The 26,453-nt window shown below is 48.7% G+C and overlaps 1 protein-coding gene across 2 annotated transcripts in view; it reads right to left on the bottom strand.

The window, feature by feature from the left end:
* ANO3 (anoctamin 3) overlaps positions 1 to 26,453 on the bottom strand; it is a 955,742-nt gene that overhangs the window by 240,100 nt on the left and 689,189 nt on the right. For both annotated transcript variants that reach the window (XM_073658056.1, XM_073658057.1), the window contains exon 8: positions 18,115 to 18,246. In XM_073658056.1, the coding sequence (XP_073514157.1) occupies positions 18,115 to 18,246 (132 nt within the window). The remainder of the gene's footprint in view (positions 1 to 18,114; positions 18,247 to 26,453) is intronic.

The raw sequence follows: 26,453 nt of genomic DNA, 5'->3' as shown, positions 1-26,453 counted from the left end.
AGGCAAGAGCACTCCGCCATCGGCTCTGTTTTTCCACACCCCTCTCCTTGGCCTCCCCTGCTGCGCGAGCCTCAGCTGCAGGGGTGTCTAGTTTAACGGAGGCCATTGTGGTGAGGCCCAGCGTGGTAGCTCTGCTTGTGGATATGGCTGGGGTTCCATTCGCTGGTCTGATCGAAATTCCCTTCGCTGGGGCGACTGAGGGTTTGTTCGTTGGTGCGACGGAGGTTTTTGCGGCTGGAAGTGTTGAGGACAACGATTTGCCCTATGGCGAGTATCACCACATGACCAACACTGTCCCACGGGACGACTAGGCTGTCTTCGCTGGTCTCCCTGTCGGTCTAATGTTAACTGTAATACCTGTTTCTGTAAGTCTGCTACCATCTGTTTCAGGTCTTCTGTGTCACTGTTCGGATTTTTAAGGTCAAATATGGATCTGCACGCAGCACCTTGAATCCCCACATCCATGGCGGGTCCCCTTGAACGTTCTATGGCTTCCTGTTTGACTTCAGCAAAAGTAAGAGTCGGCATCATCCGGATCAAGTCCTATAACGTGCGGTTAAGATACTGGTCTCTCAGTCCTATTATAAATTGGTCTCTCAGTACCAGGTCACGAGGAGCCATACCAGCTAGTTGTTCCCCTTTTCCACAGGCTTGTTCAAGGAGTACCTGAAGGGCATTCGCATATTGGGGAATATCCTCCCATTCAAGCTGTGTCTGTCTAAAGAACATGTGTCGCAGTGTTCCCTGGTATGTGGTCGGCCCATAGGTGTTCTCCAGCACCCGCACCAAATCATCTACTGTACGCTGGCCCCTGACCATCTCCAGCCTGACTGTCGTCCATGCCTCCCCCTCTAGCGTCAGTACCGCCATTTCTGCCAAGGTCTTAGGGTCAATATTATACATTTCCCCCAGTATTCGGACTTGTTCCACCCACTCTGGTACAGGATAGTTTCGCCCGCCAAATTTCCTGACCTGATTCACAATAGACACCGGCGGGGCTTTCTGACTGTACACATGGCCTGGGTGGGAATCTTGTTGGTCACAGATCCTGCCGACTACGCCAGATGAAGTGACCGCGGGCAAGGCCGCGCGTTGGTATCTGGCCCAGCAAGATCCCCACACACAGACTCTATCTTGATAACCGTATCTTTACTTGTATACATTTTTAACACAGCAAAACACAATAAATGACAACCGTAAATGTTCACAGCAATAACTTGTACTTATAAGCTGACCCTCACTGTCCCTACTCACACGTTACTAGTCCTTTACTCCAGTAGGATGTGTCCCCCGTCGCAGGCCTGTCTGTCTTTGCAGGAAGGCGTCCCAGCCGGGAGAAAAAAAAAACAGGAACAGCAGATTTCGCGGAAAGAAAGGAATACTTCGGCCTCTCGCCAGAGGTCCCGCTTACAGTCTCTCTGATCCGGACAGCAGCTTTTGTGGATTTCCTTATGTTGTCCACACTCCAGTAGCGGGGAGTGTAATAGCTGTATCCTTCAGCAGTGCAGAAGCTGGGGAAGGCTCTGAGGATAAGGTGTCAGATAAAAGAAATCACGTTGAGAGTCTCTCCTGCGCAACGCTCGAGGACCTGCACACCGTCCTGGCTCTTTTCACAGACAACAGCAGCCTCTTGGCCCGCTTTTTCCTGCTTCCCACTTTGGTCACGTGACTCTCTAGGGCGGGACACAGGAGGCTCAGTCTTTTTCTCTGTCATCACACCCTGCGCAGGTGCAACCTCTGGCCACAAGGTGGCAACACCATCCTGCGTAATCATTTCTGTAACAGGCTCTATTTCAATTATCACAGAACAGCCAGAGGCGGCCAGCTTACTGCATCTTGCACGCACTCTCGCATCAACTGTGGTATGACGCCTCACTCGGCCGCTTCTGGAAGTAGACTCAGGAACCCGGGTTTTCTTTGCAGGCTTTATTAACACCATAAAGCTCTGCACTCCAGCAAAATAAACACAGCCTTACTTGGCAAACCAGCAAAACAAAAGATAAACTGTAGCAGAGACCATATATGTGTGTGCAGTTCGCCCACACAGGTTATGTCCAGCCTTCAGCTCCCTCCTGAGCTATGGCTGTCCAGTCTGGAGACCTTCCCTCTCCAAACACAACACACAGAAAAAAAAACAGGACTGAATATTTAAACGATGCTCAGCCACACCATGAGGTGGAGGTATGGGGCATGACGTCCCTCCAATCACTATGTCATTCCCCTAAATCCACGCCCTTTAAGTGAGTTAACCCACCAGCATATAACATGCTGGCAGAAAGTCCACTGGTTTCAGTTCACACAGGCTAGCAACCTGTGCGACACATACCTCCCCTCATATACCATACCAGTGACTCTGCCACAACCTGTATAATTTATTCATGTCCCTTATTGAATGTCTCTTCTCAAAACTATGCAAATGTAATTCTTTTAATCTTTCCTCATAACCAAGATCTTCCAAGCTCCTTATTTGTTTTGTGGCTCTTTGTGCCTTTTCTAATTCCAGGTTGTCTTTTCAATGATCTGGTGTTTAGAACTGAACTGCATATTCCAGATGAAGTCACACTAATGGTTTTTAAAGTGGTAGCATTACATCCCTCACCCGCAAGTTCATTCCAATATTAATACATGTCAATATCCAGCTTAGAAGTAGATGACTGATATTGTGTGCTGCTATTTAGTCTGTGATCTACATGTACACCAAGATCCTTCTATACAAGGGACTCTCCTCGTTTTACTCCCTCTAGAACTAAGGGTGCTTGCAGATTCCTGTTCAGATGCATAACTTTACATGTATCCACATTGTCCAAACACTCAGTTTGTTAAAGTCATCCTGTAACTTTTGTACATCCTCCATAAACTGCACTATACTAAATAGCTTGGTGTCATCTGCTAAAATAGAAACATTATTAATCCCGTCTTACATATAATTAATAAATAAATGGAATAATAGCGGGCACAGCACTATGCCTCTGTGTAAAACAGATTTAAAAACCATCCTTTCTACCTGTTACTGACTATACAAATGTTTGCCCAGTTTCAACAGTAAAGTTCACTTTATTTTTATAAAATGGTCTGAATCCTTCATTACTAATGCTTTACATCTGGGGTTCCTGGGTCATTTTGGAGTATGCAGACTGAGTGGGAAACATTTACAGCAAACAATATCACAGAAATGTCGAGAGGAACCCATGTTACTGGTGTTTAGGGTTGCAACTGAACACATAGACCAGATCGACCCTAAGGGTGCTTTCACATTGCGTTCTGTGTCCCCTTCTGGGCATACGTCGGAGCCTATGTCTGAATGTCCACCTCTTGTGGGCGTACAATCCCGAAAAAAGTGCACGGCAGAGCTCACGTTCGCTCTGCTGTCACCATTGCGGTCTATTGGCCCAGTCAACGCAAAAGGCCGCATCCCGTTTTGCGGAGAATTTTAGAACGTATGCCTGGAAAGGGACACAGATCGCAATGTGAAAGCACCACACAGTCAGGACTAGAGTCATGTATTCTGATACTCTGCTCAGGGGCTTCATTAGATATTCAGTAAGTTTACATTTAATCTACCATGGATCAGCATCTGCTCCTCCATTATACACATCATAATTTTTTAGTTCCAATGAATTTTACTCAAATAGATAAATAAAATAACACTTTGAAGGAAGCCTGTCATGTAAAATAATGATATTAACCTGCAGGTTAAGCTACAGGTTAGTAGCATTCTGACACCTTGCAGCACCAGCACTGAGAGCCCCACTGCCTGGAGGAAATTAAATGTATTCCCATCGACAGCATTGTGCTTCCAGTCCTAGGTGTGCGGCCAGTGCATCTTCAACCACTGCTCAGTATACAGTAAGTGGCGACTGTGACCACACCCTGGAACTGACTGACAGCCAGCCTTAGATGCCATAGATGCTGAGCCGGCTGTCAGTCAGTGACGGGGACAGAGCTACAGCCGCTGTTCACTTTGCACTGAATGGTGACTGTCGGTGCCACCACTATCACTGGAAGCCGAATGCTGCCGGGGGAATAAAGTTAATTTCTCCCAGAATGAGTCTTTCATTGCTGGCACCACTTGGTGTCAGAACACTACTAACCTGCAGATTAAGCCCCTATATGCAGGTTAATAGCGTTATTTTACATAACAGGTTCCCTTTAAGATCTTGTAAAATTTTATAAAAGCAAACCTCATGTAGCTTACTGACAAAATTGTGAGGGTGAAACCCTGGGTCAGGCAAGTTACAAAGGGGGTGCTTTTTTTATGGACATTTAAAAATTGTGAAAGTGCTGTTTTATGTTCCTATGTGAGTAACTTACACTGCAGCTAGCAAATCAGTCCTTACTGTTTTACACTATGGTCGGACATCTGTTTGTTCTATTGAAGTGGCATTGAAGGATTATTCTCCTGGAAGCCGAGTGATACGGAAGAGCTGAAGCCGATAACGGTTTATATGAAGATACCTATTTCATGAGACTCCTGAACAGACCATAAGAACATCTGACTCTGGATGTGAGTAGTGTTGAGCCACCCCCGTAGTGTTCGAGTTCGGTTCGGTTCGTCGAACACCCGTGTGTTCGCCGAACTGTTCGTCGAACTGTTCGTCGAACACCTTCGAACACCGTTAAAACCAATGGCAGGCAAACAAAAACACATAGAAACACATAGAAAACACCTTCAAAGGTGTCCAAAAGCTGACAAACTGCTCAGAAGACACAACTAACACATGGAAAAGTGACAAGTACATATAGTCATGCGAAAAGAAAAGAGGTGGAGGAGTAAAAGGAGGGGGAGACACAGATATAGGCATGTCATGCCCTTCTAAAATCCAAAAAGTGAGAAGCCGAGACGGCCAGTCCGCTCCTGCCCGTGCCACCTCCGTGTCGCCGGGTTTGTGCCAGAGCCGCGGTGAACCCTGACGGCCAGCCCCCCTCTCCCAATACTGGTGCCTGTCCGCTGGTGGGTCGAGAGAGCCCCCCTGTGGTGGAGGCAGCTCTAAGCTTTTTAATTTAAATTGTCCCTCTAATTTGAATGAATACACTTTAAATCCATTTACAAGGATCTATTGGAGGGCAAGTCTCATGCCAGCAGCCGCGTAATTCCAGCTCCAGTAGCGTCCACTAAAGCTGCTGCAGTTAAAAAGCTTTTATAAGGATCGAGCTCGGCTGTCCACCGCAAGGCATCCTAGTGCCAGTCCCAGCCCCTATGCCTTGGGGTGCCTCCTGATGCTCTTCACTGAGTATCCCGTGGTCCCGAAGCATTTCCTTTGAAAAAATTAAGTGTCCAAACTACAGGTGGTGTAGCTTGCTTAACAGCCGGGATAATCCGCTGACTAGCAGACACTGCTACTAGGCACAAAGTATTTCCTGGGCTAGATGCAGTTAAAAATTTGTAAGTAGATACTCTCGTTGGATGCTGAGAAAGCATTCCATAGAGTCTCCTGGCACGCCATATATGATTCTCTTAAAAAGCTTGGGGTAGGGGTCTAGGGGACCCTTTTATAGCCAAAATCACGGCCCTGTATCACAATACGTCACCTAGGCTGAAGATAAATGGAACTGTAGCACCGAGGGCTCGGTTGCTACAGACGTATTGCACCTCACCCAGAGGTGTGATATCTCACTCTCAGATAAGGATGGAGTGTGGATCAGGACCCGACACCTGCATGCATTACACCACATTGCCGTGGGGCAGGGCGACCAATATGCCCCTGAGATGGGCACGACAGTCCCTGTCCCTGGCTGGAGTGGGGGGAGGGAACACTGAGGAAGGGGAACCCTGCAGTGCAGGAGCAGGGAGGAAGCAGTTCCTGGGTGCATTGAGAAGGGAGTATAAAAGGTGGGCACCATCTTAGTTCAGTGCAGAGAAGTCTGAGCAGAAGTGGCAGGGAGCAGGGGCTCTGCATGAGCTCTGCTCCGGAGGCGGGCCTAGTAACAGAGGCCCAGGCCTGCAAGAGGGAGAAGGAAGGAAGAGGAGCGGAGAAGGCTCCAGGAACGAGGAATGAAGGGATCCCAGGGGTGCGGACGGGCGAGTCGCCACCGCACGCCCGAATCCACCTGCGTGGAGGGGTCAGGCCAAAGGGGGAGACCGGTCCCCGAACTAGTGGAGGCAGGAAACGACCCTCAGCTAGAAACCGGAGGCTCTGACATTTTATGTGGCGCAGCCCCTTGCTCCACCCGCTAGGAAGGCACCACATAGGGTCAGGGAAACTGGCGCCAAGTTTACCAAGAGGAGGCCCGAGGCAGCCGGACAGAAGTGTTGGTAAGAAAGGCCAGACAAAGGACACACAAAGGGGGTCCTGTGAAGCGCTCCAAAGTTATCTGGGAGTTGTCTGAGCCCCTCACCTGGTGAGCACAGTACGACGTGGGCAGCCGTTACCTGCAGACGTGGTCTGGATAATAAGAACTGTGAGTAAAGGCCCTGAACTGCATCACTGACTCCGTGTCGTTACTGCTGCTGCCCTGCACCATCACCCCCACCCTCCGCATACACTGCCCTGAGGCTATACTCCTCCCGTGGGGAGTTATGCTACGCTCTGCTGCACCCACAACACCAGCCTTAGCGGTCTGCCCTGTAGCGGCGGTTCACTCTGACCGCAATCCACGGGTGGCGTAGTCGGACATTTAAACATCAAAACCACATAAATAGTTCCGCCACTGGTTTGACCGCCCTGAGCCACGGAACCGGATCGCCGCCACGAAGACTACAACCACCAGCATCCACCAAAAAGGGTCCGGCTCCGGGTGTCCCAAGGCCCAGGGGGTGCGTCAGAACATTTTCATCACCTTTCACAATCACCAATGGGACAAGGCAGGGATGTCCTCTGTCCCCTCTCTTATACATCCTAGTGACTGAGCACCTGCTCTCATCAATTCGCCATAACCCCAATATTAGGTGGATTGAGGTGGGAGGCACCGAGTACAAGTGCTCTCTATTTGCTGATGATGTCCTAGTATATATCACTCAATCACATATATCCATCCCTGCTGTAATGGCTGAAATAGATCACTTTGTTACATGGTAAAATTTTAAAATCAATGCAGCGAAGTCTGAGGCCCTCGATGTCTCCCTCCCTAAATCCATATAGGATTCCATCCAGTCCAACTTTCCCTTTGCCTGGCCCTCACAGGGTATCAAATACTTAGGAATTCCTATTCATAGAGACCTCTCCCATCTATGTTATCTTAATTTTGGGCCCTTTATTGAACAATTCCATACAGACCACGGTTGGCAAGTTAGAACTGTAAGATTCACTACGTGAACCACTGGTGTTTTGTGGAAAAGCACATGTACACCGCGTTCCAAATTATTATGCAAAAAGTGTTTAGGAGTGATAAGGGAAGAATTTGTTTGTTTGTCAGTTAAACTCATTGATGGTGATGTGTGTCAGGGCTCTTTATATCACTGTAAGCAATTGCAGACACCTGTGCTAATTAGTTTGGCAGGTGTGTCCAATGAAAGGCAAGACTACTTAAGAAGGCTCTCTCACATTATTAAGCAGCCTACATTTTCTGCCAAAATGGGAAAGAAAAAGGATGTGTCGGCTGCTGAGAAGCAACAAATTGTGGAGTGTTTAGGTCAAGGCATGACTACAATCAACATTGTGCGATGATCAGGATGAAGTGTCTTGGCAATCAAGAAGTATGTAGCTGATTCACAGTACACACGTGTGCGTGCTGATAAGGGCAAATTGAGGACTCTTTCCTACAGGCAATTACGTCAGGTTGAAAGAGCAGCGGCAAAAAAGCCTTGTCATAGCAGCAGACAAGTTTTTGAAGCTGCTTGTACCTCCAACGTCCCCCGAACAACAAGATGCAGGGTCCTTCAGAGGTTTGCAGCTGTGCATACGCCATCCTGTCGACCTCCTCTATCCACTTCACACAAGCAGAAATGGCTCCAGTGGGCCAAACATTACATGAAGACTGATTTCAAAACTGTTTTGTTCACGGATGAGTGCCGTGCAGCGCTCGATGGTCCAGATGAATGGAGTGGAGGATGGCTGGTTGATGGACACCCCACGCAAACACGGCTACAGCGCCAACAAGGAGGAGGTGGAGTAATGTTTTGGGCTGGAATCATGGGGAGAGAGATTGTCGGCCCCTTTAGGATCCCTGAAGGCGCTAAAGATGAACTCCATAATGTATGTGGATTTTCTCAAACAGCACTTCCTGCCATGGTTCAAGAAGAAGAACCGTGTATTTCACAGCAAGATCATTTTTCTGCATGATAATGCACCATCTCATGCTGCACATAAAACATCTGCATCTCTGGCTGATATGGGCATAAAAGGGGACAAACTTATGGTGTGACCCCCATGCTCCCCTGACCTCTACCCCATTCAGAACCTTTGGAGCATCATTAAAAGGAGTGTCTATGATGGCGGGAGGCAGTTCACATCTAAGCAACAGCTCTGGGAGGGTATTCTGTCCTCATGCAAAACAATTGAAGCAGAAACCATCCAAAACCTGACAAATTCAATGGACGAGAGAGTTCAGAAGCTCCTTTCGAACAAGGGGTCCTATGTGAAAATGTAACATCATCTAGAATAAAGTTTTGAGTTGAAAACTGTTTGATTTCAGTTTCTAACAACCTGCTAATGCTTATAATTTCAAAAATGACCATTTTTTTGGTCTTTATTAAAATGAAAAGGTTGATCGAAAAGTTTGGGGGATCTAAGAGTGTGGCAACCCAGTAGTCATGATTACTTCGAATTCTGACAATATGAGGGTCATGCTGCAGGTAGTGCAGCAAGAAGGCACTTATGTGTCTTGCGCATCTCGGAGCCCCAAAATTATTTTCCGGGCTAGATGCAGAAAAATTATTTTTAATTTTAAATCTGGTGAAGCTTATTATAGATGGCCTAATAGGATCAGTGCTGCACACTGCTACAAAGCCCAAATTATTTTCCAGTCAAGATACAGATAAACATGATTAGTAATTTGAAAGCTTAAAACGGTTGGTAGGGTGATTTTAAAAAATCATCAAGCTTTTACTCTCCCCAGGATGACACAGGGGTAGAAAAGTCGTTTCGGATCCATGATTTGTTCATCTTTATGAACGTGAGTCTGTCTACATTATCAGTGGAGAGCCGCGTGCGCTTATCTGTCAGCACACCACCAGCAGCGCTGAACACACGTTCAGACAGAACGCTGGCTGCGGGGCATGACAAGATCTCCAAGGCGTAAGTGGCTAGCTCCGGCCATTTATCCAGATTGGAAGCCCAAAAAGAGCAAGGGTCCAGTGACACAGTCGTGGCTTCAATGTTTACTTGGAGATACTCCTGTACCATCGTCTCTAGGCGTTGACTATGTGTCAGACTTCTTGTCTCCTGTGGCCTTGCAAAGGATGGGCTAAAAAAGTGGTGAAATGATTCCGCAAAATTGATGTTACCAGCAGATACTGTGGTTCTGTTACGGTTTGAGTGCTGAACACTTGACGGTCCCACGGTTGGCAAGTTGGAACTGTGAGATTCACTACGTGCACCACTGGTATTTTGTGGAAAAGCACATGTAAGATTCTGCAACAGTCTCTGCTGATACTCCTGCATGCGTGCATCCCTTTCTATGGCAGGAATAATTTCTGCAAATTTACTTTTGTACCGGGGATCTAACAGTGTGGCAACCCAGTAGTCAGGATTATTTCTAATTCTCACAATTCGAGGGTCATGTTGCAGGTAGTGCAGCAAGAAGGCACTCATGTGTGTTGCGCATCCAGGAGCACCAAGTCCCTGTTGTGTTGGTGGCGAGGTAACAATCATGCTTCCTTCCTCTGTCCTCTCCCCCCAACCTCGCACAACAGAAATGTGATCAAGGTCTCCCTCATCTGATGAGTCTTCCATCAGTTCGTCCTCCACTTCTTCCTGGGCTCCTGCACCTTCCTCACTAGTTTGGCTGCTACCATGCGCCCTGGTAAAACCATCTCCCCCACCCTCACATGCCTGCCGCCTTGGTGCTGCCGACCGTCTGGACCTTGCAGATGTTAGCCCTTCTGCATACAACTCCTCCTCCTCTACTTCCTCCACCTCCTCTTGTGCCACCACCTGACTCCGAATTCTGTTTAACATGTGCTCCAGCATGTAAATCACCGGAATAGTCATGCTGATAATGGCATCGTCAGCACTAAACATCTTCGTCGCCATTTCAAAACTGTGCAGAAGGGTGCATAGGTCCCTGATCTGAGACCACTCCTCCAGCGTGATTTGCCCCACCTCTGAATCTCGTTGGCCCAGGCTATACGTCAGAACGTATTGCACCAGGGCTTGTCGGTGCTGCCACAGTCGCTGCAACATGTGCAGAGTTGAATTCCACCGGGTAGGCACATCGCATTTTAGCCGGTGAAGTGGCAGGCCCAACGACTTCTGTAGAGATGTAAGTCGCTGAGCTGCGGGATGCGAACGGCGGAAGTGAGCACACAGCGACCGTGCCCTCTGCAGAAGGCCATCTAGTCTGGGATAGTGGGCTAAAAATTGCTGGACAACCAGGTTCAACACGTGAGCCATACAAGGCACGTGTGTGACATTGCCCCGGCGAAGGGCCGCACCCAGGTTTGCAGCATTGTCGCACACGGCCTTCCCTGGTTTCAGGTCCAGTGGAGACAACCATTCATGAAATTGGTTCTCCAGAGCTGACCACAACTCCTCAGCTGTGTGACTCACATTTCCCAGACATTTCAATGTAAAAACCGCCTGATGACGTTGAGCCCTACTGCCAGCATAGTAAGGAGGTGTGCAGGATCCCTTCTGCGCAGTTAGAAAGCTTGTGGCATGACCAGACAGGCTTTGGGTGCAGGTGGAAGACCGAGAGGAGGTTGAGGAGGCAGAAGCAGTGGAGGAACTTTGACATAAAGAGGATTGACGCACAACTCGTGGGGACGGCAAGCCCCTTGTCCTGCTGTCACCATAGTTACCCAGTGCCCAGTCAGCGACATGTAACGCCCCTGTCCATGCCTACTCGTCCAAGTGTCTGTGGTGAAATGCACCCTGTCACACACAGAGTTTCTCAAAGAAGCGGTGATGTTGTGTGCGACATGCTGGTGGAGCGCAGGCACACCTTTCTTTGAGAAGTAGTGCCGACTGGGCATCTGGTACTGGGGCACTGCGACGGACATAAGGTCTCGAAAATCCTCTGTGTCCACCAGGCGGAAAGGCAGCATTTCTGTAGCCAAGAGCTTGCAGATGGTGAAATTCAACCTCTTAGCTTTCTCATGGCTAGGAGGAAATGGTCTTTTACTTGTCCACATCTGAGGGACCGAGGGCTGGCTATTGTGCTTAGACGGGGTTGATAAGGGTGTCCCCGGCAAACTGCCGGTCTGTGAGGAAGATGCAGGCGGACATGTTAGGTTGCCTTGATCCAAAGGTGGTGCTATCGATGTCGGACAGCGCTCAAGACCAGCTGGTGTTACCACCTCCAAAGAAAATGATGACCTGCCAATCACGCTGGCTGTTGCGGGTAAAGAGGTGGCAGGTCTGCGCCCCAAAACAGGTGTGACTGCTGTCCCCCCAGTCACAGAGGATGAAGAGGCCGCGGATGCACAAGATATGGCAGACGGTGGTTGGCCCGGCCGGCTAGGCCGCATTGTAGCACACTGAGCTTCCCACTGCAACTTATGCTTCATGTCCAAGTGCCGGTTCATGCATGAAGTACTCAAACTATGTATTTTTTGGCCTCTACTTAGCTTTTGCTGACAAATGTTACAGATAACACGAGTTGGGTCATCTTTATCGATCTGAAAAAATGCCCAGGCTATGCAAGGCTTAGCACCCATGCGACCTGAAGAGCCACCACGACTTGTGGTGAGAGGCAGAGTTGTGTTTGAGGATGCAGTTGTTGACGTGCTTCCAGTACTACGTCTCTGTCCAGGAAGGCGCAACCTGACCTCGTCGTCACTAGCATCTTCCTCCACCTCCTCTGCTGACCTCATCTCTTGGCTGACTGTGGGTTGACAGTAAGTGGGATCTCCGACCTCATCATCATCACCCTGTGCGTTATCACACCCGTCGTCCTCAGAGCCAACCTGTTCCTGCCCTGACAAAAAACTAAAGTTGTCGCTCCAATCAGGTATTTGAGTCTTATCATCGTCTTCCTCATTGTCTCCACCAACAGGAGTTACAGTTTGGGAATGAGGGTCTACATTATGGTCAGAACCTTCTGCGTCTGGTCCTGGATCCGACTCATAAAGATTCTGGGCATCAGTGCAGATCATTTCCTCGTCTGGATTCACAGAAGCGCTGGAGTCGACCTCTGATTCCCAGGCTATAGTATGAGTAAACAGCTCTGCAGACTCAACCATCTGTTCTACCTCATACTCAGACGGGCAGCTGGAGATTTGGGAGCTGTGAGGAAGCAAGTGCGATTTGGGTGACACCTTTGAGGACTGGAGTATTTGTGATGTTGAAGTTGATGTGGAGGAGAGCCCACTTAAAGGAGCACTTGATATCCGTTGAAGCACCTGCTGTTTTTGTGCCTCATCTGGAATTTGTAGCGATTGGCGTGGCCGTAAGAAAGGGATCTTATCACATTGTCCGCTAAAAGAAGTAGACATTTTAGTTTGGCTGCAAGATGGTCTTTCTTCTGCACCTACCCCACGGACACAACCTTTTTTCCCCTTCCCAACACGCCTATTCCCCTTTCCACCAGCAGCAGGCCTTTTTCCACTCATTTTGGTGGTTAACTAATTCACAACTCTGGAGTTGTTTGCACAAAAAAACAATGGATGGTAACCGAGCAGAGCTGAGTGGCCAAACTGTGGTATTAGGCCAAAACTATTGGCTGGGTTAGATGCAGAAAAAAATTATTTTTAATTTGCAACCTGATGGAGGTCAGTATAGATGGACTAATAGACCAAGTCCCACACACCGCTAGAAGCCCAAATATTTTTTCAGAGCTAGATGCAGAAAATTTTTTTATTCAATTTGCAACCTGATGGAGGTCAGTATAGATGGACTAATAGACCAAGTCCCACACACTGCTAGAAGCCCAAATATTTTTTCAGAGCTAGATGCAGAAAAAAATTATTTTTAATTTGCAACCTGATGGAGGTCAGTATAGATGGACTAATAGACCAAGTCCCACACACTGCTAGAAGCCCAAATATTTTTTCAGAGCTAGATGCAGAAAAAAATTATTTTTAATTTGCAACCTGATGGAGGTCAGTATAGATGGACTAATAGAACAAGTCCCACACACTGCTAGAAGCCCAAATATTTTTTCAGAGATAAATGAAGAAAAAAAATATTTTTAATTTGCAACCTGATGGAGGTCAGTATAGATGGACTAATAGACCAAGTCCCACACACCGCTAGAAGCCCAAATATTTTTTCAGAGCTAGATGCAGAAAAAAATTATATTCAATTTGCAACCTGCTGGAGGTCAGTATAGAAGGACTAATAGACCAAGTCCCACACACTGCTAGAAGCCCAAATATTTTTTCAGAGCTAAATGAAGAAAAAAATTATTTTTAATTTGCAACCTGATGGAGGTCAGTATAGATGGACTAATAGACCAAGTCCCACACACTGCTAGAAGCCCAAATATTTTTTCAGAGCTAGATGCAGAAAAAAATTATATTCAGTTTGCAACCTGATGGAGGTCAGTATAGATGGACTAATAGAATGATGCTATGCCCAAAAGATTTTACTTCACTAGGTGCAGTAAAAAAATTGGTATTCTATACACAGGTGGTATATCTTGCAACACAGATAGGCTACTCCACTGACTAACACACTCTGCAATAGGCCAAAAAGGATTAGCTTTGCTAGATTCAGCCAAATGCTGTGAAAAAAACTTGCACAGCACTGGCACAGACCTGCCTGGCAAAAACTGATAGGAACTGATGTAACCTAGTCCTGAAAAGGACTCCAATTACAATTAGTCTTTACTCCCACAATCTATCTATTTAAGAGCACAGACCTGCTTGATAAAAGTCGTAGGAAATGCTGTAACCTAGTCCTTAAAAGGACTGCAATCACAACTATTCCCTACTCCCAAGCTATCTGTATATTTGTGCCAAAATTGGCTTGAAATTAACAAGGTATAGCGCACACAGCAACAGCGGTGCCGTCTAACACGCAGCTGCAGCAGTGAGAAAATGGTGGCGACGGGGAAAATGGCTTGGTCTTATAGGGCAAGGACATGTGACATACACTGCCAATCACACATGCCCTTGCTTGTGTGAAAAAAAGCACTTCGCTCCGTGTGTGCGCTGCTGATAGGCTGACAGATTGCACCTCCCCACTGCAAATGCGGGAAAGAGAAAAAAAAATGGAGATCTTCATTGTTCCTGCAGAGATCCATCCCCTGCCCCTCCCCCCGCCCCGCTGTACACTCAAACTGCGTATTAACATTAATTTTCATCATTACTGAGAAAAAATCCAGTTATGATTTTGGTGCACGAACAGTTATCGAACATAACCTCGAACAGCCGAATTTTTCTCAAATTGTTCGTGTTCGCCGAACGGCTCGAACACCGCCCAAAACAGCTCGAATTTGAGATTGGCGAACAGTTCGAGTAGAACAACGCTCATCTCTAGTTGTGAGTGAATACTGAATCTGAATAATCTATGTTTCAAGTGGTTTGAGATTATATTCATTGTGACACCCAGTAATATTAAGATTGTATGTAAGATTAAACTGAACAAGTATAAAGCGTAAAGTGTTTTTTTTTCCAATAATAAACACATTTAATAAGAAAAATTATCCAAAATTATTTTTAACTTTTTTTTTACTTTTTCTTAAAGAGTAATCGTTGTTGTAATTTTTATTCCATAAATCAAGAGTACACTATGTATTATACAGCTCTGGCAAAAATTAAGAGACCAGTGCAAAATTTTCAGTTTCTCTGATTTTTCTCTTTATAGGTATATTTTTGAGTAAAATGTACATTGTTGTTTTAGTCTATAAACTACTGACAACATGTCTCCGAAATTCAAAGCTAAAAATTTTGGATTTATTTGCAGCAAATGATAAAGCGTCAAAATACTAAAAAAGAAACAGTGCTTTCAGACCTCAAATTACTCATGTTTTAACTGTGAAATCAATATTTGGTGGACTAACCATGATTTTTAATCACAGCTTTCATGCGTCTTGGCATGCTTTCCACTAGTCTTTCCATGCTTTCCAATAGAAAACTGTTCAGTGGTCTCTTAATTTTTGCAAGAGCTGTATACTAACAGAGAAATCTGTGTCTTTCTCCTCTTGGATTTATCTTTCACTTTCAAATCACGAGGGAAATCTGTAGATCTGTATTCATTGATTTTCCCATTACTGAGGTAGGAAATGACAGTTGGTGCTTTTAAAATTCTATAGAGAGGGGAATGGGGAGGATAGGGAGGAACTAGATGACAGTTACAGTTCTCCGTAGAACTTTATGAGCACCAACTGCCATATATCTCAGTAATGGAAAAATCAGTAATCGCTGAGGACAGATTTTACCCATGAATTAAGAATTTTGAGTGTGAATCATTAGTCAATGAGGAGAAAGCAGCAGATTTCTGTAATAAGATACTTTACAAAATTTCTAGTTTTCACACGTATGATTTATTTATGAAACAGAAATTAAATGGACATTTACTCTTTAAATATCGTGTCTTCATGTAAAACATTACTTTAACCTACATATAGGATGGCTTTCTACTGATAACTGTTTTTTGTTGAGAAGCTGCCGCAGTAAATTGTGAATCCAGTGCTAGGGAAAGAGTTAATCTGAATTTTCCTTTCTACCACCCCTGTTATTTAGCACACTCAACACCTGAGCCTGCACAGTTACTTTGCCATAAATGTAAGGCATTTAATTTGCTGTAAGGCCTACCCGCCTTAACAGATTCATAAAACAGATCAGAAGAGGTCATATTGAATCATAATGGATTCTTCAAGTACTTAATGCACTTTCTAACTAGAGAAGAGCCTAAAATTCAGATTTGTACAAAACAGGTGACTCAGTAATAAGAATAAAAATGAGCTTCTGATTATCTTGCTGCTTCCCACCACCAAGAACGGAAGCATAAATTAAAATAGATCTTTCCTATAACTGTAACCTTAGAGCTCACCCTATCTATGAGCCAACATGATAATCCAATTTAATAAAAGGAAAATCTTCATCTTGTTCCGATGTCTCCAAAAAACTTTCTCATGTTTTATAACAAGTCAAGTGTAAAATATGTGCTTGGATATAAATACCTAATGGTAATGTCATCCTGCTAAATACACTGTGTGAAATGAGAACAGCTTACTGTGGGCGTTGTGGGATCTTTGGAGAATAAACTCTGCCAGCAAACACAAACGATAAAGGCATATCCTGCATATTTAATAAGTGATAGTGGTTGAAATGCCCTGCAGATTGGTGGGGATTTACATTCTGATGTCTGTACCATGTCATGCCGGTAACTCGCACGCCTTCTCAGCATCGTCCTACTCACTGCGCTCATTGCTCTGCTCCTCCCAGTGTCAGTCCATGGTGCTGAACTGTCTCTTGCAGCTCTGCTGAATCCTCATGTGGCTGGAGAGTCTCCACCTGGCTTTATTGAGGTGTTGCCAGACTCAGCAGGAATTTAACCCGCTGTGTCCTGCAGAGTTTTGCTTCCCTGGCCTATCCCCTGCCAGCAGTGGATATATTAGGCCGATCCTCCCTTCACACCTTGCCTGAACATAGGTTCCTAGTTTCAGTCCATCTGTAGTAATCTTTCAAAGTGCATGTTCATTCTGACTCTCCTGTTACCGACCCGGCTAGTTCACTTGTTTTGTCTGACCTCTCCCCTCCTGACCCTGGCTTTGCATTTTCATCCTGTGCTGCCTGCCCTGATCTCAGACTGTTTGATCATGTCTCTGTCTTTGCCATCAACGCTTCATCTTGTGCCTCTGACCCTCCGTTTAGCTGCTCCAGGTCTGGGGACTGCCCTGGAGTAGCACCTGATAACTACCTAAATGGCCAAGCCTATTCTCATTATTAGTTACTCTAGTGAAGACCAGGTAGTCACATTAGTTATGCCCCTCTAGGGTAAGATCTGCATGCACATATATATGGTTAGAAGGGTTGATCTTACTGACAGATTGCATTTAAACAAGCATTGGCCAGCCCTTTGTGTATTATGTGTGGTGCCCACTTGATTTAGGTAATATAATTTCTCTAATAGAAGACAGGAAGCGACATCTATTTTCAAACATTTTGAGGGTTAGGTCTTAAGTCAACCAGTCACAATAATGCTCAAAATATTCCCTTATGTTTTCTTTTCCCATGCCATCTCCACTTACACCCATAGTCAAACTCATGCATTTTACATGATCTTGCACATGTAACAGGGAAAAGGTATGATGGGATGACATAGAAATGGTCACATGCTTGACTTGGGAATTAGAAATGCAAATCTAATCCCCTATACCTTTTTATCCATGGGTTTTCCATCTCATAAATTGATGGCTGTCCTACAACTGTTTCTTTTTCAGGATTGGTCGAGGTCTCATTGGTCTGATCATAAAGTGAAGGTATATCTAATTGTTATGCCATTACTTTATGGTTTTAGTGATATGCCATTACTTCATGAGGTTGGAAACACCCTTTAATGTAGAATGCATATAGGTAGGACACATAGAATCATAGAATGTTAGATTTGGAGGGGTCCTCCATGGTCATCGTGTCCAACCCCCTGCTCAATGCAGGATTCACTAAACCATCTCAGACAGATGTCTGTCCAGCCTCTGGTCTATGAAGACTTCCATTGAAGGAGAACTCACCACCTCTCGTGGCAACAATATGGTGCTGGGACATAAGTTTTTAAATAAATATCCCTACAAGAAATGTACCAAGTTCCTTAGTCCAGTAGTCCAGTGTGATTAAGAGGCTTTAACTGTATAATTTTACATAGACCTCAGGCCAGAGCTTCTCATCTAGCCAAATCAGTTCTCATACTTTGCACTGACAAGGGCCAACAGCCTGAAACACCGTGTCTGCAAATTGAGATTCTTATTTGGCTATTATCCTAAGTCATATTGCACGACTCGTTAAAGGGTTGATTGTGACTTGTAGGATTGCTACTTCCAATACGTGGCACTATAGAGTTCAAGACCTCTTTTTCTCTGAAGAGGCAATTTACAAATTCATTTTACATAAAAACTTTGCTGAAATTCGCTTACTGGTGCATGCGAGCTCGGCTGAATGGAGCCGTATAACAATCTGTCTCTTCTAGATCCGGAAGGGCCTCTTTATCAAGCTTCATTGGGTTTCTTGGTAGCCAGCTTTTCAGTTGCCTCATATTCCTCTGCAAACTAAAAGAAAGAAATGTTTTACAGCTATGAACTTTATCAAATGTGACCATGTGAATCTTAGGAACTTGCAGTAGATGAGATATTACGTCACCCGTCTTCTGAAACCAATGTTAAATGAATTTCTACCATTGGTTATAGGAGCCGGTAGAGTCTACCTCCCATTATTCCTGTGAAGTCAAAGCCCTGTTCAATTTAAAATGGAAATCAATTTGATAGATATGTTAAAAGAAAATCATATGCTCCAACTGAATGCTAAATTCCCTCATAATACTGTATGCTGTATATGACTAGCCTATCTTGTGAATTAGTCAATGGTCCAAACCATCACAGAGCTAATAGAAAGTAACAACTTTTGCCAGCTGCGTATAAGACCAAGGTTTAGCATCATGTACACGGTCATATTTGAGGTCAATATTGCAAGAATCCTGAATATGATATCTCTAGTGCTATAATGTACCATCGTCTACCATGTACGCTTGGCACGCAGAATGACATGTCCTATCAAGGAAGTATTTCAGGGAAGCATTGGGGATGTCATTTTTCTTTGCAAAGGAACCTAGTGGCCATTTACAACAATGGAAATCTATGTTAATATTATCATTACATTCTATTGATATGGAAACTAAATAGTTTCCATTGGACAGCACGGTGGCTCACTGGTTAGCACTGTAGCCTTGCAGCACTGGGGTCCTAGGTTAAAATCCAACCAAGAACAACATCTGCAAGGAGTTTGCAAGTTTTCCATGTTTGCGTGGGTTTCCTCTGGGTTCTTCCTCCCACACTCCAAATACATACTGATAGGGAATCTAGATTGTGAGCCCCAATGGGGACAGTGATGATAATGTCTGTAAAGCGATGTGGTTTTAATGGTGCTATATAAGTGAGTAAAATAAATAATCCCTGTTGTAAAAAGTGAGGCATTGAATAAAGCAGCAATATTTATAAAAGTATATGACTATATCAATATTTGATATCTATGATTTTGGTAATAATAATATATTAGAATACTAGCGTTCTGTTTCATCTTTCAGAAATAAGCAGTAAGAGAGTGACAGCACAACAGGCAGAAGCAGATCTCTTACACCTGGTTAAACGATCTGCAGGGCTTCAGTTGGAGCTATGACTTTCCAAGAAAATATATACGTTCATCTGCCTGATGATAGCTTACTAAGATCTCTGGGTTTTATGTTAACAAACATATTTAGTAAGGGAGAGGTTTGCATATGATGTTAATTGATGATTTAGGTTAGGTTTTGCTTTAGGAGAGGAGCATACACAGAATAGAAGAATATCTCGTCATTAGAATATTAGAATATAACATATTCAAACAATTCACAAGTCTTCAAAGTTTGATGTTACTCACAATGCTATAATGATGTCTCGATGGTAAAAAGATAGCTTATCTATGTGCTGATACTTGTAGTACCACTATACTGTGAAATTGACAGCTTCTCTAAACATTGGCGTCTATAATCATAACAATGGCACAGCACAGGTGAAAGAACATTAGGGTGGCTCCCCTGGGTACAACAATTTTAGGAACACAAAATTTAGGAGAGGAAAAAAAATATTTTTAAATTACACCTACAAAAACTGGCATTGCAAACGCTAAAGATCTGGAGCAGTTAACATGCTCTAAACCTCTTTACGAGTGCCCAAGATCTCCAGGTCTCGTATTCCGGCACCAGCAATCTCTGTCCTGTGGACTGCAGGTTGGTGTAGGCACATATTCCTGTCCCAGCACTCTCTGTCCTGTGGCCTGCAGGCTGCTGTAGGCTCGTCTTCCTGCCCCAGCACTCTCTGTCCGGTGGCCTGCAGGCTGGTGTAGGCACATATTCCTGTCCCAGCACTCTCTGTCCTGTGGCCTGCAGGCTGCTGTAGGTTGTCTTCTTACCCCGGCAATCTCTGTCCTGTGGACTGCAGGGTGCTGCAGGCTTGACTTACTGCCCCAGCACTCTCTGTTCTGTGGCCTGCAGGTTGCTGTAGGCTCATCTTCATGCCCCAGCACTCTCTGTCCTGTGGCCTGCAGGCTTCTGTAGGCTCGTCTTTCTGCCCCAGCACTCTCTGTCCTGTGGCCTACGGGTTGCTGTAGGCTCGTCTTCCTGCCCAAGCACTCTCTGTCCTGTGGCCTGCAGGCTGCTGTAGGTTGTCTTCCTACTCCAACACTCTCTCTCCTGTGGCCTGCAGGCTACTGCAGGCTCGTCTTCCAGCCCCAGCACTCTCTGTCCTGTGGCCTGTAGGCTACTGTAGGCTCGTCTTCCTGCGCAAGCACTCTCTATTCGGTGGCCTGCAGGCTGCTGTAGGTTCGTCTTCCTACACCAGCACTCTCTGTCCTGTGGCCTGCAGTCTGCTGTAGGCTCGTCTTCTTGCCCAAGCACTCTCTTTCCTGTGACTTGCAGGCTGCTATTGGCTCGTCTTCCTGCCCCAACATTCTCTGTCCTGTGGCCTGCAGGCTGCTGTAAGCTTGTATTCATGCCCCAGCACTCTCTGTCCTGTGGCCTGCAGGCTGCTGTAGGCTCGTCTTCCTGCCTCAGCACTCTCTGTCCTGTGGCCTGCAGGCTGCTGTAGGCTTGTCTTCCTGCCCCAGCACTCTCTGTCCTGTGGCCTGCAGGCTGCTGTAGGTTGTCTTCTTACCCCGGCACTCTCTGTCCTGTGGCCTGCAGGCTGCTGTAGGCTTGACTTCCTGCCACAGCACTCTCTGTCCTGTGGCCTGCAGGCTGCTGTTGGTTCATCTTCCTGCACCAGCACTCTCTGTCCTGTGGCCTGCAGGCTGCTGTAGGTTGTATTCCTGTCCCAGCACCCTCGGTCCTGTGGCCTGCAGGCTGCTGTAGGCTCATCTGCCTGCCCCAGCACTCTCTGTCCTGTGGCCTGCAGGCTGCTGTAGGCTTGTCTTCCTGCCCCAGCACTCTCTGTCCTGTGGCCTGCAGGCTGCTGTATGTTCGTCTTCCTGCCCCAGCACTCTCTGTCCTGTGGCCTGCAGGCTGCTGTAGGCTCGTCTTCCTGCCCCAGCACTCTCTGTCCTGTGGCCTGCAGGCTGCTGTAGGCTTGTCTTCCTGCCCCAGCACTCTCTGTCCTGTGGCCTGCAGGCTGCTGTATGTTCGTCTTCCTGCCACAGCACTCTCTGTTCTGTGGCCTGCAGGCTGCTGTAGGCTCGTCTTCCTGCCCCAGCACTCTCTGTCCTGTGGCCTGCAGGCTGCTGTAGATTGTCTTCCTACCCTGGCACACTCTGTCCTGTGGCCTTCAGGCTGCTGTCGGCTTGATTTCCTGCCCCAGCATTATCTGTTCTGTGGCCTGCAGGCTTCTGTAGGCTCGTCTTCCTGCCCCGGCACTCTCTGTCCTGTGGACTACAGGCTGCTGTAGGCTTCTCTTCCGGCCCCAGCACTCTCTGTCCTTTGGCCTGCAGGCTGCTGTAGGCTCGTCTTCCTGCCTCAGCACTCTCTCTCCTTTGGCCTGCAGGTTGTTCTAGCCTCGTCTTCCGACCCAAACTCTCTGACCTGTGGCCTACAGGCTGCTCTAGGCTCGTCTTCCTGCCCCAGCACTCTCTATCCTGTGGCCTGCAGGCTGCTTTAGGCTCATATTCCAGCCCCAGCACTCTCTGTCCTGTGGCCTGCAGGCTGCTGTAGGCTCTTGTTCCTGCCCCAGCACTCTCTGTGCTGAGGCCTGCAGGCTGCTGTAGACTTGACTTCCTACTCCAGTACTCTCTGTCCGGTGGCCTGCAGGTTGCTGTAGTATCTTCCGCCAACCCCAGCACTCTCTGTTCTGTGGCCTGCAGGCTGCTGTTGGCTCATCCTCCTGCCCCAGCACCCTCTGTCCTATGGCCTGCAGGCTTCTGTAGGCTCATCTTCCTGCCCCAGCACTCTCTGTCCTGTGGCCTGCAGGCTGCTGTAGGTGTGTCTTCCTGCCCCAGCAATCTCTGTCCTGTGGCCTGCAGGCTGCTGTAGGCTCATCTGCCTGCCCTAGCAGTCTCTGTCCTTCGGCCTACAGGCTGCTGTAAGCTCATCATCCTGCCCCAGCACTCTCTGTCCTGTGGCCTGCAGGCTGCTGTAGGCTTGTCTTCCTGCCCCAGCACTCTCTGTCCTGTGGCCTGCAGGCTGCTGTAGGCTCATCTTCCTGCCCCACCACTCTCTGTCCTGTGGCCTACAGGCTGCTGTAGTCTCGTCTTCCTGCCCCAGCACTCTCTGTCCTCTGGCCTGCAGGCTGCTGTATGTTCGTCTTCCTGCCCCAACACTCTTTCCTGTGGCCTGCAGGCTGCTGTAGGCTCGTTTTCCTGCCCCAGCACTCTCCGTCCTGTGGCCTGCAGGCTACTGTAGGTTGTCTTCCTGCCGCAGCACTCTCTGTCCTGTGGCCTGCAGGTTGCTGTAAGATCGTCTTCCTGCCCCAGAACTCTCTGTCCTGTGGCCTGCAGGCTGCTGTAGGCTCATCTTCCTGCCCCAGCACTTTCTGTCCTGTGGCCTGCAGGCTGCTGTAGGCTGTCTTCCTGCCCCAGCACTCTCTGTCCTGTGGCCTGCAGGCTGCTGTCAACTCGTCTTCCTGCCCCAGCACTCTCTGTCCTGTGGCCTGCAGGTTGCTGTAGGCTCGTCTTCCTGTCCCAGCACTCTCTGTCCTGTGGCCTGCAGGCTGCTGTAGGCTCGTCTTTCTACCCCAGCACTCTCTGTCCTGTGGCCTACAGGCTGCTGTAGGCTCATCTTCCTGTCCCACCACTCTCTGTCCTGTGGCCTGTAGGCTGCTGTAGGCTCGTCTTTCTGCCTCAGCACTCTCTGTCCTGTAGCCTGCAGGCTGCTGTATGTTCATCTTCCTGCCCCAGCACTCTCTTCCTGTGGCCTGCAGGCTGCTGTAAGCTCGTCTTCCTGCCCCAGAACTCTGTCCTGTGGCCTGCAGGCTGCTGTAGGCTCTTGTTCCTGCCCCAGCACTCTCTGTCCTGAGGCCTGCAGGCTGCTGTAGGCTTGACTTCCTACTCCAGCACTCTGTCCGGTGGCCTGCAGGTTGCTGTAGTATCTTCCGCCAACCCCAGCACTCTCTGTTCTGTGGCGTGCAGGCTGCTGTTGGCTCATCCTCCTGCCCCAGCACCCTCTGTCCTATGGCCTGCAGGCTTCTGTAGGCTCGTCTTCCTGCCCCAGCACTCTCTGTCCTGTGGCCTGCAGGCTGCTGTAGGTGTGTCTTCCTGCCCCAGCAATCTCTGTCCTGTGGCCTGCAGGCTGCTGTAGGCTCATCTGCCTGCCCCAGCAGTCTCTGTCCTTCGGCCTAGAGGCTGCTGTAAGCTCATCATCCTGCCCCAGCACAATCTGTCCTGTGGCCTGCAGGCTGCTGTAGGCTTGTCTTCCTGCCCCAGCACTCTCTGTCCTGTGGCCTGCAGGCTGCTCTATGTTCATCTTCCTGCCCCAGCACTCTCTTTCCTGTGGCCTGCAGGCTGCTGTAGGCTCATCTTCCTGCCCCACCACTCTCTGTCCTGTGGCCTACAGGCTGCTGTAGTCTCGTCTTCCTGCCCCAGCACTCTCTGTCCTCTGGCCTGCAGGCTGCTGTATGTTCGTCTTCCTGCCCCAACACTCTTTCCTGTGGCCTGCAGGCTGCTGTAGGCTTGTTTTCCTGCCCCAGCAATCTCCGTCCTGTGGCCTGCAGGCTGCTGTAGGTTGTCTTCCTGCCCCAGCACTCTCTGTCCTTTGGCCTGCAGGTTGCTGTAAGCTCGTCTTCCTGCCCCAGAACTCTCTGTCCTGTGGCCTGCAGGCTGCTGTAGGCTCATCTTCCTGCCCCAGCACTTTCTGTCCTGTGGCCTGCAGGCTGCTGTAGGCTGTCTTCCTGCCCCAGCACTCTCTGTCCTGTGGCCTGCAGGCTGCTGTCAACTCTTCTTCCTGCCCAGCACTCTCTGTCCTGTGGCCTGCAGGTTGCTGTAGGCTCGTCTTCCTGTCCCAGCACTCTCTGTCCTGTGGCCTGCAGGCTGCTGTAGGCTCGTCTTCCTACCCCAGCACTCTCTGTCCTGTGGCCTGCAGGCTGCTGTAGGCTCATCTTCCTGTCCCACCACTCTCTGTCCTGTGGCCTGTAGGCTGCTGTAGGCTCATCTTTCTGCCTCAGCACTCTCTGTCCTGTAGCCTGCAGGCTGCTGTATGTTCATCTTCCTGCCCTAGCACTCTCTTCCTGTGGCCTGCAGGCTGCTGTAAGCACGTCTTCCTGCCCCAGAACTCTCTGTCCTGTGGCCTGCAGGCTGCTGTAGTCTCGTCTTTCTGCCCCAGCACTTCTGTCCTGTGGCCTGCAGGCTGCTGTAGGCTCGTCTTCCTGCCCCAACACTCTCTGTCCGGTGGCCTGCAGGCTGGTGTAGGCACATATTCCTGTCCCAGCACTCTCTGTCCTGTGGTCTGCAGGCTGCTGTAGGTTGTCTTGTTACCCCGGCACTCTCTGTCCTGTGGCCTGCAGGCTGCTGCAGGCTTGACTTCCTGCCCCAGCACTCTCTGTTCTGTGGCCTGCAGGTTGCTGTAGGCTCATCTTTATGCCCCAGCACTCTCTGTCCTGTGGCCTGCAGGCTTCTGTAGGCTCGTCTTTCTGCCCCAGAACTCTCTGTCCTGTGGCCTGCAGGCTGCAGTAGGTTGTCTTCCTACTCCAACACTCTCTGTCCTGTGGCCTGCAGGCTACTGTAGGCTCGTCTTCCTGCCCAGTACTCTCTGTCCTGTGGCCTGCAGGCTGCTGTAGGCTCGTCTTCCTGCACCAGCACCCTCTGTTCGGTGGCCTGCAGGCTGCTGTAGGTTCGTCTTCCTACCCCAGCACTCTCTGTCCTGTGGCCTGCAGGCTGCTGTAGGCTCATCTTCCTGCCCCAGCACTCTCTGTCCTGTGACCTGCAGGCTGCTGTTGGCTCGTCTTCCTGCCCCAGCATTCTCTGTCCTGTGGCCTGCAGGCTGCTGTAAGCTCGTCTTCCTGCCCCAGCACTCTCTGCCCTGTGGCCTGCAGGCTGCTGAAGGCTCGTCTTCCTGCCTCAGCACTCTCTGTCCTGTGGCCTGCAGGCTGCTGTAGGCTTGTCTTCCTTCCCCAGCACTCTCTGTCCTGTGGCCTGCAGGCTGCTGTAGGTTGTCTTCTTACCCCGGCACTCTCTGTCCTGTGGCCTGCAGGCTGCTGTAGGCTTGACTTCCTGCCCCAGCACTCTCTGTCCTGTGGCCTGCAGGCTGCTGTTGGCTCATCTTCCTGCCCCAGCACTCTCTGTCCTATGGCCTGCAGGCTGCTGTAGGTTGTGTTCCTGCCCCAGCACCCTCTGTCCTGTGGCCTACAGGCTGCTGTAGGCTCATCTGCCTGCCCCAGCACTCTCTGTTCTGTGACCTGCAGGCTGCTGTAGGCTTGTCTTCCTACCCCAGCACTCTCTGTCCTGTGGCCTGCAGGCTGCTGTATGTTCGTCTTCCTGCCCCAGCACTCTCTGTCCTGTGGCCTGCAGTCTGCTGTAGTCTCGTCTTCCTCCCCAAGCACTCTCTGTCCGGTGGCCTGCAGGCTGGTGTAGGCACATATTCCTGTCCCAGCACTCTCTGTCCTGTGGCCTGCAGGCTGCTGTAGATTGTCTTCCTACCCCGGCACACTCTGTCCTGTGGCCTTCAGGCTGCTGTCGGCTTGACTTCCTGCCCCAGCACTCTCTGTTCTGTGGCCTGCAGGCTTCTGTAGGCTCGTCTTCCTGCCACATCACTCTCTGTCCAGTGGCCTACAGGCTGCTGTAGGCTTGTCTTCCTGCCCCAGCACTCTCTGTCCTTTGGCCTGCAGGCTGCTGTAGGCTCGTCTTCCTGCCTCAGCACTCTCTCTCCTTTGGCCTGCAGGTTGTTCTAGGCTCGTCTTCCGACCCAAACTCTCTGACCTGTGGCCTACAGGCTGCTGTAGGCTCGTCTTCCTGCCCCAGCACTCTCTGTCCTGTGGCCTGCAGGCTGCTTTAGGCTCATATTCCTGCCCCAGCACTCTCTGTCCTGTGGCCTGCAGGCTGCTGTAAGCTCATCATCCTGCCCCAGCACTCTCTGTCCTGTGGCCTGCAGGCTGCTCTATGTTCATCTTCCTGCCCCAGCACTCTCTTTCCTGTGGCCTGCAGGCTGCTGTAAGCTCATCTTCCTGCCCCACCTCTCTCTGTCCTGTGGCCTACAGGCTGCTGTAGGCTCGTCTTCCTGCCCCAGCACTCTCTGTCCTCTGGCCTGCAGGCTGCTGTATGTTCGTCTTCCTGCCCCAACACTCTTTCCTGTGGCCTGCAGGCTGCTGTA

This window comes from Phyllobates terribilis, unplaced genomic scaffold, assembly GCF_046119375.1.
Source record: "Phyllobates terribilis strain yellow unplaced genomic scaffold, ASM4611937v1 Scaffold_13__5_contigs__length_258822181, whole genome shotgun sequence".
Taxonomy (NCBI): Eukaryota; Metazoa; Chordata; class Amphibia; order Anura; family Dendrobatidae; genus Phyllobates; species Phyllobates terribilis.
The sequence above is the reverse complement of the archived record's forward strand: the minus strand, read 5'-3'. Positions and strand labels throughout refer to the sequence as shown.